Below are 20,951 nucleotides of genomic sequence, written 5' to 3' on the forward strand. Positions count from 1 at the left end.
TAGGGAAAACTGGGTGAAGGGTACACGGGAAATCTCAGTAGTAACTTTTGTAGTAACTTTGTAACTTTTTTAGAAATCTAAAATTATTCCAATAAGGTTTTTTAAAAAGATGTATTTGTTTTATTTTTAAAGGTTTGATTTACTGATTTATTTTTTTTAAAGATTTTATTTATTTATTAGAGAGAGAGCACATGAGAGGAGGGAGGGTCAGAGGGAGAAGCAGACTCCCCGCTGAGCAGGGAGCCCGATGCGGGACTTGATCCAGGGACTCCAGGATCATGACCTGAGCCGAAGGCAGTCGCCCAACAACTGAGCCACCCAGGCGCCCGATTTACTGATTTATTTGAGAGAGAAAGAGAGAAAGAAAGCATGAACAGGAGGAGAAGCAGAGGGGGAGGGGAAAAGCATCTGAAGCGGACTCTATGCTGAGTTTGGAGCCCCACTGGGGCTCGATCCCACAACCCCAAGATCATGACCTGCGCTGAAGCCAGGAGTGGGACAGTCACTAAACTGACTGAGCCACCCAGGCACCTCTTCATTTATTTATTTGAGACAGAGAGAGAGAAGGAGAGCACGAGTAGGGGGAGGGGCAGAGGGAGAGAGAAAGCAGAGCGTGGAGCCTGACGCAGGCCTCCTGGGACCCAGAGATCAAGACCTGAGCAGAAACCAAGAGCCAGACACTTAACCGGCTGAGCCATCCAGGTGCTCTTAAAATAAGAAGTTAAAAAAAAAAAAAAAAATCAGTGCCGAGTACCAGATGATGCACATAGGAGGCTGTCTTAGGACTGAAGAAAGCCACGTGCAGATATGTGGTCAGATCACCAAATATGGGCATTCAGTGTTCACACGTCTCACAGTTTTAAATATCCTGCCATCAGAGCCGTCTCTTGCAGGGGCAGACAAAATACATATAAATTAAGTGATTAATTATGTTCTCTTCCCATAGTCTTCCTGTGGTATTTATCAGTGTTTTCAACACTGCTTTTGAAAGTGAGAACGTGAGTTGGAAGGTGGTAGCAGGTGTACTTGGAAGTGAGAGCCGTGAGTGGAGGAGGTTGGCTGGCTTCGGGACCTGCAGACCGCAGGGCAGCCAGTGTGCCTATAGTGTGTCTTCAGCAACAGCAATCACCACAATCCGAGCTCCCGCTTTTGGGGAGCATGCTAGCATGCCAGACTTGGCCCCGGCGGTTTCATCTACGAGATTACATTTCACCCTCTTAGTCTAAGAGGCTGCAATGATAGTCTCATTTTAGAGGTGAGAGGTAGGATCATCAGAGAGATGAATTACTTGGTCAAGGTTGCAACTGTGATTCAAACACACACATTTCTGACTCTTTCACCACGTCAGTAAATAAAAGGCACCTCTTAATATCATTCATCTTTGCCAGAGAATAATACACTGAGATATTATATATTATACATTATATATACCTCTAAATATCCATATAATTCCCATTACACTGAGAAAATGTAAAAGTGTCGTTGAACACTATATTTGATGTACAACAAATGTTAGTCCTCTCCTTCCTTTATAGGCTACACCTATTTTCGATTAGTTCCAAACTGGTTTTGGCTTGTGTTTCAGGGCCTAGGCTTGTGTGAATTATCAGGGCAATTCAAAAGCGCAGAGTAAGCTCACGCCAGAAGTCAATTTTAGTCCGTTTACATGGGATAGAGTTAAATCTTGGCCAGGATCAAGTTTTTCTAGATATAAAAATACATGTTGTATCAGTGAAACTCCTTTGGAGTTAGAAATATAACAGATTTTCAAAAACTAACCACCCTCTACCTAGACTATATGATTACGTGCTTTATTAAAGGCTCATTTATATACTTCATTCAGATTATGGGAGTGAGTTTCTGCTATCATTATGGATTGACTTTATGGATCTTTTTAAACATTTCTCTTTATGTTCTATCTTTTAAGCTGAATAGACTTTCTTCTTGGACATCATAACCATTATCCTGAGGGTTAATAATTCATAAAGCCAGTGATGAGAGCCTAATTATTTTGAGTAAGTCTGAAATTTACTGGCAAGCGCTGGAGGAAGGGACTGGCAAAGACTAACCCTCTTCATGCTATTATTTTAGGGGGAATTTCCCCGGGCAAGTTGGAGCTAAATGGAAGGGGGATGGTAAATCTTTGAAATAGTGTCGTCATCTTTCTCTATGCTAAAATAAGCAAGGTAATTAAAAGGGCTGCCATCCTGTAATTACCAAGGAGTCCTGCCTTATGGACGGAAGTGGGGCTTTGTTAGACAACAAACATTCGAGCTTGTAATCTAATATGAATAATGATCCAGACACATGAGCAAGATCTATTAAACAGTGATGGCAAACAGCCACATGCTGCCTGGATGAATCACTCAGTGCATCATCCAGAAAGGGAACTAATTTTTTTAAGCCCAGTAATGCAGTACTGCTCTGGTTTAGGGTTTGTAAGGTTGACAATCAATAGATGGCCTAAGAGGATTCACTCCCTTTGGGATGCAGGTCAGAGTGCAGTCCTCAAATCCCTTCTATCTAGATGTGTCCTATGCATTTTGTTTAATTAATGCTTCTGAAATAACAGATCTATTTTGGCATTGAATGTCACATATGGACTTGAACTGGTTTTTGTCTTTATACTCTGTTTGAGCTCTGCCAGACCTGCCTGTGAATGTGTAGTTGGTTGAAAGTTGGAATCAGACAAGAGAGCAAAGGTAAGAATCAAATATATAACCCTGAAGGACAAACTTCCCCGAGCAACCACAGTTTAGAAGCATCACAACTATATATTAAATGTGGAATGCCTGACTTGGCCATCTTTACTTCTAATTAATATATTGTTTCCTTTGGACTCAATCTTTAGAACGAGCTAACTCCTTGATTCCCTCTTTGAGTGTTTCTTTGTCTTTCTGAGACCCAAAGACACTGCTGAATTTACTGGATTTATATTTATACCAAGTCCCCTCCCCCAATTTGATATAAGAAGTTTCCTTACAGAGAAGTTTTATCACGTAAGATACGATGAGTAAAGCACTTGCTAGGAAATGTCATCTTCTTGTAAAAACTCAAATCACAATTACCTCTGGCAATGGTGGACAGATAGTGCCATGGAAAAGATAGAACAGACAATTGAAATCCACCAATAAGCCTCAAATCTCATTCCAGCCCCAAATTTCAAATGCTTCCCTACTCCCAACTGACTTTCTTCAGAGTCGAAGGTATGCTGAAAAATATGAACTGACTTGAGATACATTCGTTCTTTTTTAGTTTTCAAAAATTATAAGCTATTTGTCTATAACTTTGAGATGAGAAAAGATATAAAACACTCTTCTTTATAAGTAGCCTTTAAAAAGTCAGTTTAACTCACACTGTAGCTACACATCCCAATGCAAACATGTATGTCCATCATGTTATGAGTTAAATTAGATTTTGTGCTAGTCTGTAACTTATAATCTCATTTATATTAGAAAATATAATTGGTCATTTATAGAGGGGAGAAATGTAGAGGTTCAGGGAATTGCTCCTTCCCCACTTCAAAGTTTCCCACCAAAGGAAATGAGAGAGAAGAACAGATAGGGGTAAGGCAGGGGAGCAGCTAGAAGGTACTGATGTTTAAGGAAAAGAACCAGAAGGGCTAAGGAAGCTGAAGCTGCAGAGAGAATTGAGAGACAGGAAATTTCACACAGAATTCTCTGGGCGGTTCAGTGATTGGGCTACCAGGGAAATGGACCCTTCCTCATTGCCACATCCAGATCACCCTGCCCTCACCCCTGAGACTGAGCCTGGATTTCAGGATTTCCATCCACTAAACCCATTCCAGATCACAGGTCAAGAATCAGAGCTTGGAAGTCATTATCCCAGGAATGTGTCCCTTCTCAATTCCTGCCAGTTTTAGCCATTCGTGTCTTCCACAACACTAGATAGGTCCATATTGGAACCGGTTGGTGGTCTTAAGTTTATAAACCTCTGGTTCTCTATCAAACTCCTCCTGTTCTGTTGGCATCCCTGCCTGTGCCCTCGGATACTGGTCCTGATTTTCTCTGACTTTACTGCATTTGACTATTGGCCTCCACAATTATGACAGAGGCCAGAACCCTAATATCTAACACACCTGCAGTCTTAACATCTTCTGGCTTACTTTACCCAGTTACCTCATTTATCACAGTATAGACAGGGATCTAACTTAGTGAATGGGATATAAAAAGTGCCCAATAAATACTGAATGATAGATAAAATGAACTAAAAATCAGCTATGCATTTAAAGAAGCATATGGAAAATATGAACATTGAGAAGTATTCATATGTGGAGTCGATTTAAGATTTCAGGAACCATGTCACCTCATCAGCTGTGAATCACTTTATCATGACAGTGAGTATTCCGTGGGCCTGATATTTATGCAATCACATAATAGCTAGATGTGTTGGACATGTTTTTTGCGGATAACTCTGTCACACCTTCAGGAAGAATGAGAAGAGTATTTGGTAATGTAGACTCCAGGAAGAGACTTGCACTGTCTCGAGAGTTTTCTAGACATTATGATACCTTACGACATTCGCCAACTTTCTGCTTTCTCATCTTAGGTAAACCTGAGACAAAAGTGGTTAATAAACCAAGAGATCCTAACTTGGCCTCTTCAGCATAATAATTTTCTTCTGCTGTTTTCCTTTGCCCAGTTCCATTTTCTTCAGTCCATAAATCATTGCTTGGGGTTCACATGGTTACTATGCTTCCCTTCATTTCCCTAACCATTGTTTTCAGACACAAGATGAATCTATCCATCAACCCAAGGAGGATCAAGCAACTGAAGATAGGCTGATCACATGAGATCAACCAGGCACTTCCAACTTACAAGCTTCCCGAAGTTTCTCTTTGTCATAGTGGAATCCTTCATAGTCTTGTAAACTGATTTTGTTCACCCGGATCCTCAGGCGGTCTGGGACAGACTGGGGACTGCAAAACAAGAATCGAGTAGTCAGACAAATGAGTGAGTGGAATTGCGAGTCACATGCACCTGGAAGGACTAACGGCAATAATGTCTCTTCATGCTTGGAAGAAAAAGTTCTCATTTAAACCAGAATTGTAGGTTCTTGACCAGAATACGGCCATTAACTGGAGAATACATCCCCAGAAACCTCAAGTTTCTGGAATTTAGGTAAGAACGTGGAAATGGGCAGAAAAAAGCTTCTGGAAGCTATGCATATCCTGTTTACTATTAACTTATTAAAAGTTCTAGTAAGATCATGTGTTTAGCTTCACAATAAATTAGACACAGTTAATCTGAAACAGTGAGACATGGCGTAGAGCTGTAAAAAACTGCTCTAGGAAAATATGCCCCTATCAGCCAAATACAGCAGTTTGACCCTCAGAAGAGACAAAAACAAACAAACAAACAAACAAATAAAAAAACCTTCTAAAAAGCAGACCAAGAACTGAAAAAGCACAGGATTGAGATCGAAATACCTCTACGTATCCCAACAGTCTGAGAGCACCTCTCAAAGCTTATGACGCCTGTGACGGTGATTTTGAGGGCCTCAAAATGATGAAAAAAAATTTAATATATGCATGATGTACTTTCTTTAGAAAGGGAATGAAGTTGTAATTCATTTTAAAAAAAAGTCAATCCAAACTGGTTCAGGATACATGTCAAACAATTAAAAGAGGGTGGCACCAAGCTTTCTGAAGCATCCTGTTCACTCACAGAATGTCCATGGATTGTACAAAATATTTTCAAAATAGTCTAATCATCAGCATTAGTTGAGTGAAACAATTTTCATCATCACCACTATGGATCAATGCATTTCTTCAATGTATCAATATAACACAATCCCCACTTGTCCTTCAGTAGTATTACCTTATACTTAGATTTCATTGGTTCAGATAATTTTAGCAAAAACAGGATTGCTTCTCCTTTCTCATGTTAATTGGATAAAAGTCACTATTGACCAAAGTAGAAAGAATAGCATTACTCTTCTATTCGTTTCAGTAAAGGAGGGAAGGACTGGAAGAGGGAAAAGGGAAAGAAAGAGAAGAAAGAGTGAGAAGGAAGAAGAAAAAGATAGATGGCACGAGGGAGGGCTAAGATACTGTCAGGACCCCCACCTCAAACACACACATGTGTGAAATTTCACTGCAACTCTGAAAGGAGGGAAAAATAATTTAATCTCATTCTCTTGCCTAACACCTCATCTTAGGGCAAAGTATAGTAACTCCCTCCATATAGACTCCCACGCTAAGACCCCCAAAACAACATATAGATCCAACTATGGATGCATATGTGCACACCCGTACATACTTCTCTTCCTCCTCCCACACAAAGATATTTAGATACAAGTGCATAAATTCTAAAAAGAGATGGTGGACAAATAAAAATGTCTGAGGTTCACTGGGTTAAAAACTAAGCCAATACGAAATACAAGATGGATAATTCTGAGGGAAAGTTTTGAGAAGACAAATCAATAGACTAGTCCATTCAAAGTGTGTCTGTGGGGTGTCCACTTTGTATTGGGCATTGTACCGGACATGGAATAGGCGTTGATAAATAAAATGGGCATAAGCTGTGATGGGAAATAGGATTTGAAGGCATGTTTTGAGTTAGTGTTAACTATAAACCTTAAATATCACATGTATCCTTACATCATTTACAGACAGGGAAGCTGAGGTTCAGAAAGGTAAAGTGATTTTATGGTCACATAGCTGGACATAGTGGCAGAGCTGGGAGCAGAGTCTCAGACTCTTCACTCATCAGTTTCATGCTTGTTTTATTGTATGGTGCCAAGAATCCCATGGATTTGACAATAAAACCACAGAGCCTGAATTAACAAAGTCAAATGATCTCTATGTGGTGTTCAGACTCCTATCGATAAGCAATCAACTGGGGGATAGTTAAGTAAACTGTGGTACGCTGAAACAAGAAAACACTGGGCAAATATTACAAATGAGTGTGTAGATCTACATCTTTTTAGAGGGAAGTCCCACTATAACATTGTGACATTGTTCAGTGAAAAAAAAAAAGTCATGGAAAATTATATCTGGAATAATCTCCTTCATGTAAACTGTGGAATTTCAGCATTTGTATATGTACACAAGTGTCTAGAGAGAAATTCGGTGAGCTATCCCAAGCAGTTATCTCTACATGACGGGATTTAAGGATTATTTTACATCGAGAATCATCATTTTTAGAAAAAGATCTTAAAATTATGTCAATATGTAAATAAATGATAACTCAGAACCAGAGTAAAAATAAGAGTTACAGCAAAGAATGTTAGGTATTAGATGTGAGTGGGTAGGAAAGGATAGGAAAGAATTTAAGCAATTAACGGTGACCATACAGTGTACAAGATGCTTATCCTGAAATTAAGAGGGTTCTGATCCTTTTATTTTCAAGTTCACCCTAGTGACCTGAAAAGATTGTAATTAAGAAATATTTCCCCACAAGTACATCAGGTAAGAGGGAAGCGGGAAGCACAGAATGTGGTGGCCCACCATACCCTCTGATGGGAGATGGGGGGAGGACAGAGGTTGAAGGAGCTCTACTTCAATACATTTTGAGATGACAGTAGGTCTAATGACAGTGAGCTCTAGCATTCTCCAGCGGGCTAGAGACATCAGGAGTAAGACCTGGTTCCAGCAGTAGCTGTAGAGTAGAAAATAGGGTTCAGAGAATGAATACAGACCAGTCACTGTACATCTTTCTCCCAGGAGCTCCCCACTAGCTAACCAGTGCGCACCGCCTTTCTCACGGTCCGTCCGTGCCCGTTCCCTGCCCACATGCTTCTACCTCCCAGCTTTGCATCTGTGCCCACCAATTCCAGACACACACTGCTGCCTCCTGAGCCACAGCCTCCACCAATCTTCCTTACAGGTGGCACACCATGGACATACAACAGGAACTGTCATTTGAATGGAACTTTCCAGAATCCAAATGAACTCATGTACTATCGCACTTCACCTCCAGAGCGATCGGCTAGGTAGGAGACAAGAAAACGGAGACTCAGTAACTGCTTGTCACTCTCCCCCATCCCACCTTCTTATACACTCACTCGCTCGCCCTCAGCGCCCATCTGTTCCTGGCGACCAGCAATGCATCCCATGTTCCCACCAGCAGCAGCTGGCTTAAACCCACTCTTCTGATGAGGGTACCTGGTGTTTGGCCTGCTGTCAAGTGTTGGGGCCCATCCACAAATTTTAGGGCAATCCCGGGGTCCATGATGGAAATCTCCTTCAAATTCTTTTGGATCCTGGTGTAAAGACTAGGCAGCTCAGCAGAGTGCAAGAGCTCAGGCTCTGAGTCAGATTGCCTAGCCGTGAAGTACACTTCTTCCACCGGTTAATCAGGAAACCCTGTGCTTCAGTTTCCTCCTGGGTAATGTAGAGATAGGAACAGGATCCACTTCACAGAGATACTGGGAGGATGAAATGAGTCAATACAGAAAAGTGCCTGGCACATTGTAAGTGCTCAGTAGACACTAGCTATTATCAGGACAATCATTATTCTGAAAGCTGCTCCCCTAACATACGGTTCTGCTAATAAGCAGTAGCATCTGCTGCTGCCAGGTAGTGGGAGAAGTTTAGGGTGCGTGCTGGGGCCGCCCTAGGCCTTCTGACCCACTGCTGGGCTTCCTCAGAGGAGAAACGGTCTGGTCTGGACAGTGCCATCATTCTCCTGGACCTTCTCGCATAGGTATTTTACAGGCCAACCAATAACATGAAAACAGACAACTAGAAGGTGGGAAAGATAAAATACACAGATACTAAGTGAAAGCCAAGTAATTCAATTGGGTCCCTTTATGTCAAAATATATTAATGTCCCATTAATGGCTGAGTGGAGGCGGATGATGACAAAGCTGTTCCTTGGAGTCTGCGGAAGAGCAGTGCCACTAGTTTTCTAAAATTGCATTTTCCCAAGAAAGTTAGTAGAGCATAGAAGAGATGAACATCCTGGATAAAAATGGATTTGCCTCCATGCCAACATCTACCACCAACTATCCCGATACTGATGCAGGCTCTGTAGCAGGGGTTCTAAACCAGACTTCCTTGGAATCACTCAAGGTTCTGAAAAGGAACTCAACAATCTTGGAATTCCCTTTGAAATCAAGACAGTGACCTCAACCTATCACTTCCTCACAAATTTCCTCTGAAATGTCAAGACTGAGTTTTTTGTGCATGATGGAATTTCATGGCTCTGGACATAACTCCCAAATGTCCCCATGACAACTCCCTCAAGAACTACCATAAAGCATCTCATTAAGTTCACGCACTTGGGCTCCAGACCACACCTTCCCATATCCACATTACACACACCTGTTACCTTGAGGTGCTGGAGGGGCAGGGGCGAGGTGGAGCATCATCCAGACAACTCTCAGAACACTCACTGCTACTCAACTTACATCTTCCTTACTACACAGGTTTCTCTCAGTCCTCATAACACACTCTGCTCATTCCAGCCTTCTCACATGGATACCCGTTACGGACCAAGACAATGAGTTGGGGGCTTTTGTTCCCCAAGGTCACTTCACAGCCAGCAACACCACATTAATTCCCTCTTTTCACTGGAAACATGAATCACCTGGGAATAATATCCTTTAATATTAAGACACTAAAACACAGTGTGTAATGCAAGACGCAAACTCAGAAGAATCTTAGTTCCAATCCGAACTCTGTCAATTAACACATGGTTGACATTGAGAACTCTGAAGTTACCTTGGCTAAACTATTTTCTGATCTGAAAATGGAACTGATAATAGGAATATGTGAGCATTAAATGGGAAAATACATGTAAGGCAGTTAGCATATCCCTGGTAAATAGTGTTAAGTTATTGTTGTTCTATTTTTATTAATACCCTGATGCTTCAACTTCCATAAGCCTTTTTTAGAAAATTTAATCCTAGATAATATCATAGCAGAAGGCAGAGTTACAGTTGTAAGTAGCAGTTAGTAGATACCAAACCTTAGCAGAATGACAGTTTGATGACACAGGCAGGGAGACAAAGATTCAGAGTTACGTAGCCATCTTATAGTCCGTGGGATGAGAAAGCAAGTGGGGCCCGCGAATGTTGACAAGATATCTTAAAGATACTGAGAATATAAATCCTCATTCATGTTACAGGAGGCCCTTAAAATTCTATAATTACTCTACATTTTGTACTTTGTAAATGTCCAATTTTCATTAACATTTTTAAATGCTTCAGGGTAAGATCTGCCCCTTAAAACACTCGTGTAGATTCACTGATTTTTATGATGAATTCTAATTTAACCAGGAATTTGCTACTCATATATAAAGAGTTAGTTTTCCTTTGCAAGGCAGAAAACATCACAACTTTGTCTGCCTTTCTCCTTCCAGGCCTGATTTAATCGGGATACATTGCTTTAATTTCTTTCAAGCAATGTAAATGTGAGATTCTATCTGATCATAAACTTGATGTAATAAAGTATATTTCTAACTAATCTTTAATAGGATTCATTTGAACGGGCCCTTGTTTTATGAATGGACTTTAGTGTGAAGTCATGGCACAAACCACTATTCCTCTTCTTTACAACTCCAGCACCTAAAAGAGTCTGGCCCATGTTGTTTACAATAAATGTTTTTAAATAAATAAACGAATGAAATGCAGGAAAGCTGAATTCCTCTGGGACAACACATGGCCCTTTAGCACAGTTTGACATCATCTGAGCCTCTCCACAACCGTTTTTCTCTTTGTGAGCCCTAGGCAAACCCTGATTGGGTTGTCCATTTCTGTCCTTTTTCTGTCCAGCTCTCTGAGATCTGGAGGTAAATCCATGCTGGATTATGCTCCTTTGCATCTTATCTCTAGGGGGATCTGCACAAATCGAAAAGAACATACAAATGGTAGATGTCCCTACCAGAAAAGTATGTATACCATTTCAGGACTGCCTGTTCTTCAATTAAATAACAGTGAACCAGAAACATTTACCACAACCTTTCATCAGCTATCAAGCTGGGCCTTATTTAGATATAATTATACTCAATAGCTTCCTTTAGCAACTTCCTAGAAATTGCTGCAATTTACCCTGGGACATTTTCAAGCTGCCACTGACAATAACCTATCCAAAAACACATCCAAGTGGGCCTCTTTGCATTGAGCAGTAAAATCAAATTGAATCAAAGCTTCTGAACAGAGATTTAAAATGGATTTCTGACACCTGCCGAGTTCACAGAGAACTCTTATAATTCAGTTGCCTTCTGCCTAGAGTAGAGAACAATGCCTCTGATACGTGAAAAAAAATTTAAAGGACTTTTTGAATTTGGAACCAAAGATAAGCCAAAATCACACTAACAGCAATCATGAGTTCCCACTGTCCAACATGTTCTGCTCCAGAAAGTACTTTTTTCCCCCACTTCCAAAATAGAGAAAGTACTTTTAAAGGTTGTTAATTCTTTTTCAATAGACGTTGTTGGGGTGCCTGGGTGGCTCAGTCTTGATTTCGACCCAGGTCATGATCCCAGGATCCTGAGATAGAGCCTGGTGTGGGGTTCCGCATTCAGCAGGGAGTCTGCTTCTCTTCCTTTCTCTGCCCCTCCCACCACTCACAATCTCTCTCTAAAATAAAGAAATAAATCATTTAAAAAAAGATTCTCTCTCTCTCTCTCTCTCTCGCCCTCTGCCCCTCCCCCGCTTGTTTGCTCTCTCTAAAAAACAAAAACAAAAACAACCCTTAAGTTAATTAAGTTCTTGACTTAAGACATCCATTTGTGATATGTCATAGTTACAAATTATTTGAGACAGCTATCCCTCTAGATCTCTAATAAGATAATGGAATTAAAGCATTGCAGAGTTGGGAGAAAACTTAGATGTTCACTAATTCACTATTTGCTATTCTATCTGATTGTCCATTACTCTATGATTGCATCTATGGCTGTTCCATCTCTGCTTGACCCTCCTCAAGTGTGGAAGGTGCAGGATAGAAGTGCCCTATTCTTTGTTTAGACTACTGTAAGCATTTATAAATTCTTCCTAAGGAATCTGTATCTCTCTCCATAATGTATTGACTTTTCTTCTACCATTCAGGTCAGAATTGGGTTTTAAGTCACTGGGATAATCAACCACAGACACTAATGGCAAAAGAATGTAAACCTGAAGCACCAAAGCTAGACACCTACTAAAGAAACCATTTGCCGATTTAGTGGCTAATAGATTAAAAACAGGTTTTAAGTTCCAAATATCAGAGAACTTTTATGCAATTTGTGGAAACAAAAAAATTTTTTTAAGTTTTCTGGAGATCTTCAAATATATACTAACACACACATTTTCATGCTTTCTAGTGAAATACATTTTTATGTTTCTGAAATTGCAAGAAAGGAATATGCAGCAGAGTGAAATTAGCATGTGGTCATTACAGACAGTCTCTTCTGCTGGGCGTGAGGTTCCTGGCATGCCAAGGAGAAGCAAAGACAAAGAACTAGTAGTGGCTTCGCTTGGTGGCACCTGCAAACAGCTCAGCAAGTAGAGCAGCTTCATTTCTGCTTGAAAGGAAAAGAAACAGGCCAATGGCCTTGGTCGAGATTTCAAGGTCTCCTGACCATCCAGTTCTTTTTGTGATAATGAACGTCACAGCTATCACTGGCCCAGTCATCAACTCTGATGTGACTTTTATGTGCCCCCGCATATATATAACGTTACAACTTCTAGGTACCAGAAGCATAGATTTATTTTTTAAGTTGCAGACCCTCAAACTTTCCTCTACATGAGATCACACTGTCCCTTCACCTTCTCCTTTCCCTCTATTCATGCTCATTAAATCCACTTCTCAGTCCACACTCAAATGCCCCCTTCAGTAGCATTCCTCACTCTGGTTAACTCCTGAAGCACTTTTCTCTGGATTTCAGCTCAAAAGACTCTTCTGACTTTCCACCTGCTCCTTCTTTCTCCCCCCTGTAAGTCATCCTCCTTTAAATAGTGTTCAACTATGTATGCTTCTCTACCCCCTCTGGAGCACCCCCACAGACCAAGCTACTATCATCTTGTACCTAGACTGAGTGCTGTAGACTGAGCAGTCAGTGTGAAATGTAAATGTGCTCATGACATCGTGATTTTTCCCCCATTAAATCATGAACTCTTTGAGGACAGGATGCCCAGCCATATCTATCTTTGTTAAGCTGCTGCTCCCATATGGACTTACTAATTTTGAAATGAGAACTATTTTCCATGACAACGAACTACATTCTTCATCCCACCCACCTAATCATGCGTGCATCACTGGCCAGGATGGGGACCAGTCAACAGAAATTGCTTCAAGGGAAAAGTCAAATCCCATTACTGAACAAACAAACAAACAAACAAACAAATCTCAAGGCTCATGCTATCCTCACACATGGGGTTGATTCTCTGGTTTTCCTCCGGTTAATACAAATGGAGAAAAATTTCTACTTGTCTTTAGATACAACCTACAGGTTTAAATCTCCCGAGAGTCTCCTATCCTAGTATTTGCTGAATTTTCAGGCAATTAGAGATGACAACCGTTCAGAAAACTTTACAGGCGCTTCAGACCTTAAGTTCCCACTTACACTCTTTTTATATTGTTTTGTGTTTAAAGAGTATAGGAGCTGGACAAATATCATGATGAAAGGCAAAGGAAGCAAATACCCCCAGGAAATACAGAGGGTTAGAAATTAGAGGTAGAAAATACAAAATGCCTTTTTGTAGAATCCTGCAAATTCAAGCTGCTGAATGAAGAACAGTCAAGAACAGCTGGGATGGGAATAAGAACTCAAGGCTGGTCTTTCGTCATACCAGGCGAGAATCATTTCTATCTCATGAGATAAGTCCATTTAATGGAGGCTTCCTGGCTATTAAAAATGACTAAAGATTCTATCATAAACTACTAATATGGACTACTTTTAATAGCATAGCCTGCAGTGGCTTGGAGAATTCTTTTGCTGCTCTGATTGTACAGAGGTCCATTAATTACTATCCGCAGTGGAGTAAGGCACCACTGGGCCTGAACCAATGAGACAGAATCGGATAATGTTACTCTCAAGCCATCCAAATGGCTTCAGAGCTCATGTGCTCAGAAAGAGAGACTTTTTTTTTTTACTTCAGGTTTCAATTTCTACATATCAAACAAAAGGAAAATCCAACATTTATTGGCTGTTTAAATGCTAAAATCTTCCTTTGGGTTTGCAGTCACAAGCTGTTGGAATATCCTGTTCTTATCTGGAACTGATAAAGAAACTGACTTTCTTTGCTGGAAAGGAGTGTAGAGCAAGTACTGGGATTTGTATAGTCTAAAAAGTGTCATTTCAGGGCACCTGGGTGACTCAGTCGTCAAGCGTCTGACTCTTGATTTTAGCTCAGGTCATGACCTCAGGGTCATGAGATCGAGTCCCAGGTAGGGCTCCACGCTCCGCGAGGGAGTCTACTGGAGATTCTCTCCCTCTCCCGTTGCCCCTCCCCCCCCACTCAAATGCTCTGTCTCTCTCAAATAAATAAATCTTTAAAAATTTTTTAAATAAAAATTAAAGTGTCATTTCACAAAAGAAAACACTGCAGCCCTTCACATATATCATAAAGGACTAAAATGGGCTACAACTACTCGCATATTTGCTCATCTTCTAGGAACCCTGTGCACTTTGATGAATAAAGTTGTGGTATTTGAGTGAGGGTAACATTTATTAAAAAAAAAAACAAATCCTAGAGTACATGTAATTTTTAAATATTGAACACTTATTTCACCTCTGATCCTATAGGAAAAAAATAAAATTGAGAATTTTTTTTAAGGAAAAATAACCAACAAAGCAGAAGCCAAAACTGCATAAGGCAATAATGATGTGAAAATAAATGTGGCCATCTTATTAAGGTGGAGAGACGTAACCCGACTTAATCTGAGCAAGGACCGAACACATGAACTACCAGATGTGTTCCTACTGAAAACCACAGAGCAAAGGAAGTGGTTCTGCCTCCCCTAGGAAACATGCTCGGTAAGAAGAGGATTCCATATTTGGTTCATATCAAGAAAATTAAAAAGTAAGTATTGGCCTAACAATAAATGGCATTACATAAGAAATGCTTCCTTAAATGGTTCCAGCTTTCTGTATAAAACATTTTACGGAAGGACACAGATACTTTCTTAAAATCTGGGGATTTAAGAAAATTCACAAAACCATTTTTCGTATTAGGTATTTGGTATTTTATCGTGTTGCATTCTGACTCATGTTCCCCTCCAGGTTGACCGTGGCTTGCCAAGGTCTGGAATACTCCGTGGTGATGCATCCGGCTCCCAGGAGTGGGGGGGACACCACCTCTTTCCTATTCATCGGCGCACCGCTGGGGGAAAAACTACATCCCCCACTCAAAGCACAGATGTGCTCCTGCAGCCTCCTGCTTGCTTGTCAGAGATCCATGAACAAATCAGAGTCCCCAAACCTGACTCCCCTGTCCAAGTCAGTAAATTTAGCCAATTAGGCAGAAACTGTCCTCACCACTCTCTAATACCTAACCCAATAACGAAGGGAATTTTTTGTTTTTTAATCATTCTTCTTGTTGGTGTCAAAAATGGACAGAACAAAGGGCGCCTGGGTGGCTCAGATGGTTAAGAGTCTGCCTTCGGCTCAGGTCATGATCCCAGGATCCTGGGATCGAGCCCCGCAGCGGGCTCCCTGCTCAGTGGGGAGTCTGCTTCTCCCTCTGCCTCTCTCTCTCTCTGTCTCTTATGAATAAATAAATAAAATCTTAAAAAAAAAAAAAGGGACAGAACAAAGACACCCTGCTAGAACAGGACTTGTAAAAATCATATAGTTCTATCCCTACAACCTCTAGTCAACAAAAATAACTATAAGATTTGATAGTAAACTTGAGGAAAAAAAAGTTCCTTAAGTTATACATTTAGTGCTAGACTAATAAATCGCTTGGGTGATGAAGAGCAAACACAAATTAGTTAAAATACTAATTAGTTACCAAAACTAAAAAGAAAATAATGGAAGAGAGAAGAAAAAGGATGGTTTCTGCAGAGAATGTCATGATAGAATAAGAAAATAATTCAGGGTACTTTTGCTGGGGTACTTTTCCCTCTCTCCTCTCACTTACCGTCTTCCAGAGCAAGCGTCTACCGGAGGCAGTATTTTAACATTTCATAAGCCAAGAACCTCTCATCAAGGAAACATTTAATTGTTTTACTTTGCCTGAGCAACAAAATATCATCAGACCGAAAGATTTATATCCCAATTAAAGAACATAAATCACCTCTCTTGAGAGCAGGAGAGTCTACATGATGAAGAAAAAGAATATCCTTACGGTTCTCTATAATATAAAGCTGAAAACTTTGGCCTTTTTGTTCCATTTATAATCCTTCCAACACTACTTTCATTTCAGTCAAATATCTTAGCTATAACTTTGGAACTTGCTGAATTCATGTTTAGAATTTCATTTTCTGACACAAAATTTGGTAAGTTCTGGGGACTAATTAAGTGTAGCATCAACAAGGATTTTCCCTTTCTGCCTTTAACAATGTACTTCCTTTTTATTTCCTGTAAGTGTTTCAGGGCATTATGACAGATTGGGAAGCTAAAATCACATTGGTATAATTAAATTAAAAATCTACAAATGGAATGTGCATTGCAATTTATTATTACCTCAGCAAAACAATCCAAAATAAATACCCTCTTGGACTGCTCCAAAGAAATGTCTAGATTTCTTGGTTTTTGATATGTTCTTCCTACCCTATGGTGGAATAGAATATCAGTTATTATTGTAATACTGGAGTAAAAACTGAAATGTTTCTCTTTTTCTCTTTGAATGCAGTAAATCCATTAATAACACCATAGATTGCAGTTTATCTAAGATATAAATAACTACTTTCCAGAAGTATTTAGGGTTTTTTCCCTACATGGAGTGTCCATTTGTAAATAAATCTTTTGTTCACAAACACTAGCAAAATTACTCCCTTCCCTTTCATTTATAGCCTGTATTTCTATAGTTGCTTTTATTACAGTAATACTTTAGAAATTCATATATGAACAAAAATTTAAAGTTCATATTATTTGATCACCTTATTTTACAGAAATTGGATTTGGGTCCAGAGAGGTCAACAACAACCTTATTGCACCCAAATAGTTAATATCCACACTCTGCTATAAATAAAAGAGCAATACTCTTTAGCCCTTCTCGTACCTTTTAATAAAAAAGATTTTAAAGAATTAAACCATACATACAAGTCATATACACAAAGTTCAGTCTTCACACAGTTGGTGACAGGAAAAGAAATAAAACTAAAATTCAGTCAAATTTATCTAGTATGATGCTGTTATGGGCTGGGTTGTGCACCCCCCTCCCAATTCATATGCTGAAGTCCTAACCCCAGTATTTCAGAATGTGCCTGTACTCGAAGACGGATCTTTAAGGAGGAATGAAGTTAAAATGAAGTCGTATGGTGGACCCTAATCCAATCTGCCTGGTGTCCTTATGAAAGGAGATTAGGACAGACACACACACAGAAGGAAGACCACCAGAAGACAACCACCAGCTATAAGCCAAGGACAGAGGCGTCAGGAGAAACCAACCCTGCCAACACCTGGATTTCAGACCTCCAGCCTCCAGACTGTGGGGAAGTAAATTTCTGTTGTTTAAACCAGTCAGTCTGTGGTACTTTGTTACGGAAGCCCAAACTACACAGATGCCTACTCAAGAGACTCACTAGAACAAATACATTTTACTTTTGTCCTACAACTACTGATTATAAAAAGATCACATAAATAGAAGAATGAGGAATCTCATTTTTTTACTTTCCCAAATTCCTACCTGGCTTAGAAGTCTCTGCTGGCTTGATGTTACTGTTTAGGATATTCAGACCTTAATTTCTACTTCTCCTAAAACTCAAGGTACATAGAATAATCTAAAAAGTTAATAATATATATACATATACACACACATATATATACATACATATATAGTTGTGTTATTGAACTAATATTACCTCTAAAGTCATTTTTAAATTTTGATTTCTTAAAATTTATTTTGATTAAATAAACAAAGAAATTCATAAATTTTCATACATTCATAAATTAAAAAAATTCATAAATTTTCTTCCTCCTTTGCCCTGCCCAATGGGCCTGGAGCACACACTGTACCTGAACCTTCCTACAAACTCGCCCCATGCCCCTGAAGCTGACTTGTGCAGTCGCCTCCTCAGGCCCTGCACCTCAAGCCAACAACACCTGAGTAAATATTCCCTTCAGTTCTGAGGTGACCTTTTACTCTACGAGAAGTGCTGACTCGTAAGTGTAAGACTGTTTCTACACCTACGCAGACATGAATAATTCATCTCCAAAAATAAATTTTAAAAGCAACGAGATATAATTTTAAATGTTGAGGGAGTCCTAAATGTATTTTGCCTTACATAACTGTACCAGACGCTGTCATCTGTGTTTACCTTTGCTAAGAGAAGAACACAGGCTCCATCCATCCACCATAGCTGTGGGCATGACCCTTCCTTAGGAGCCACGTTGACAGACCAAACACCATTACGAACAGTTTCAAAAGACTCCCCGGGTCCTTTAGCTATACTAGAACTTATTTTTAACTGGGGTTTGTCGTTCTGACATTTTTCTTATAATAACACTTGAACTACAAACCTGTACTACTAGAGTCACAAGTTGAAACACTCAAAACTGAATTCTAAGTTATTATTTCTAAGTTTTCTTAAAAAAGGAAGAAGTTAATCTAGTGTGACTGAATAAAATATATAAATCATATATGTGAAAATAAACACACATACAGGAAAATGATCAGAGGTTAGATCAACAGTGGCGTTTAGGGTCTTAAATGCCATCTCCAAAGCAGAAAGCCCTGGGTGTGAACTTTATCACTTTCTGACATATACTCTTAGTTAAGTTTCCTAATATTTCTTATTCTCAGTCTTCTCATCTATGGAATGGGAATAATGACAATTGTTACCACAAACAGTTACTGAGATACGAAATTTGATCACAAGTCAAGGTGCTGATTAGTATAATATCAGACACATACTACCTTTCTGGCTAAATGAAAAAAATCCACTTGGATTCTTATGGAGAGCGAGGAGAAACAGCAATTAAATGTACTAAAGCAGTACAGGGCCTGGCTTCCCTGATCAGTCCTAAGGATAAAGGATGACCCTGTCACGTGCCATGGTAAGTCTTGCCTGCTTCAAGTCTTAGATCCCTTTGGGGCAGATTTTCATATACCCTAGGGTCATGTCCTGAATTTTAGCATAACAGAACTTCAGAGCTGATAGAAATCCAGGGGAACAACTGCATTTCATTTTTAATATTTGAAAAACTAAAATGCAAAGAGGTTAATACTTGGTTAATGTCATACAAATGAAAGCAGAGCGCCCCCTAGATCCTCAAAACAGCAGCATGTTACCATGGGAGTGCTACAGAATAAGGAGGAAGACACCCCAGTGAGATATCTACATCTGCTCCTGATACCCCTTTTCTTTAAGGGCCTAGACCCCTGTGGCCATCTGAATGGGGATAAAAGCTCAGGTGGATTGGGGAAACTCTTAGGGGAAAGTTGCAGAGCATAGGGGAGAAAACCACCATCATTCCTGTTGTAGCCTGGGCTCAAGTTTGAAAAGTGATAGGAGATGAAGCTCAAGCAACTCTTACCTACTTTTCCTTGGAATTCTCAGTTCGGTATATCTGTTTTATGCAACCAGGAGAGAGGGTGCCATAAGAAGGGAGGAAAGCATGACATTATGACATTATTAAAGATCAAGAAACTGGACAGTGGAAACTAAAATCACTAGGACGGTAACCCAGAAAATGTGAGAGTTGGGAGTAAGAGAAAAGAAAGAAGATGGGTTAGCAGTTTCCTCTGCTCAGTGGTTGAGTGAACAAATGGTTTTGTATTCCAGCCAGCCTGAAGCCAACTCTGATGTTTCCTTATCTGACTCTGAGCTTCATTAAATGCCATTTTTTTTCTGTTCTGTGGATATAGCCATTCTCTCCTGTCCTTTTAAAAATATGAACTTCTACTTTTCTCCCTTTATGGAAGTAATGCATGCTTACTAAAATCAATCAGAAAATACAGAAAGCCTAGAAAATATTATCCATAATCCTGTTACTCAGAGATAATCACTCTGAGATACAATAACAACGAAAACCTTAACAAGACATATATTTATAATTTCCTGAGTGCTTAGACACTTTTGGTATCCTTGCAATTGATCTGGGGGTCTAGAAACTATGACCTAAAAATTGTAATCTGTGAATCAGAATCTGAACAGATTTCTGCCCCCGACATGAAGCAGTCTTTTGGAGGCTCAAGAGGTCCGACAGGAGTGCTTTTCATCCTGCCATTCTCAAGAAGGTTTGTGTGTTAGCCACCATCAGCTTTATTCATTCTCAGGCAAAGTAAGTATGATGGATCTTCTTGGCCACTTTAGAGGTAACCTCTCACAGTTTACAGAGGCATACATGTAAATTTCTACTTTGGCAATGTTTTTGCTACTCCCAAATAGTGTAGCTTGTAGTAAAACAGAGTTTATAGATAAAGAACAAAGGAAAAGAGAAAGGACCCGAATAGAGCACATCAAGTCTTACTTTCTAACTAAAGGGCCAATATTAAATAAACGAAATAAACAGACCCTTGACAGCACATTCGACAAATTCATAAAAATGTTAAAACAAAAAATTATGTGACTAGTTGGAGAGTAGAATTACAGCATTTTTAGAAAGCACTTCCAAAGATCAGCTAGTTTACTTTGCTGGCCAGCACACAAATGTTAAACTACCTATGACCAGTTTGTGTTTTCTTCAATCATGAAGACCGAAGATTCTGATAGTTTCTCAATAGTAAACTTCTTAAACTCAACCCAAAATGGAACCATTAAAAAAAAAGACCTATCAAAAATACTTCTCTTTCTCTTACTAAAACTCCCTCTCTTCTTGGAACAAAAATCAATGTACTTTCATCCTTTACCATGAAGACTTCATTTATGGAAACCAATTTTAGAGTGTTGAATCATA

The 20,951-nt window shown here is 39.6% G+C and overlaps 1 protein-coding gene across 6 annotated transcripts in view; it reads right to left on the minus strand.

Moving 5' to 3' along the window:
• DGKI (diacylglycerol kinase iota) overlaps positions 1-20,951 on the minus strand; it is a 451,310-nt gene that overhangs the window by 117,822 nt on the left and 312,537 nt on the right. For 4 of the 6 annotated variants that reach the window (XM_088018199.1, XM_088018198.1, XM_088018197.1 and 1 more), the window contains one exon: positions 4,839-4,939. In XM_088018199.1, coding sequence (XP_087874325.1) covers positions 4,839-4,939 — 101 coding nt within the window. Of the gene's footprint in view, positions 1-4,827; positions 4,940-20,951 lie in introns of all 6 variants that reach the window. The other 2 variants (XM_088018200.1, XM_088018201.1) reach the window with 1 other exon arrangement.

Source organism: Eumetopias jubatus, unplaced genomic scaffold (assembly GCF_037043125.1).
Source record: "Eumetopias jubatus isolate StellerSeaLion01/CBP00866 unplaced genomic scaffold, mEumJub1_p1.0 scaffold_14, whole genome shotgun sequence".
Taxonomy (NCBI): Eukaryota; Metazoa; Chordata; class Mammalia; order Carnivora; family Otariidae; genus Eumetopias; species Eumetopias jubatus.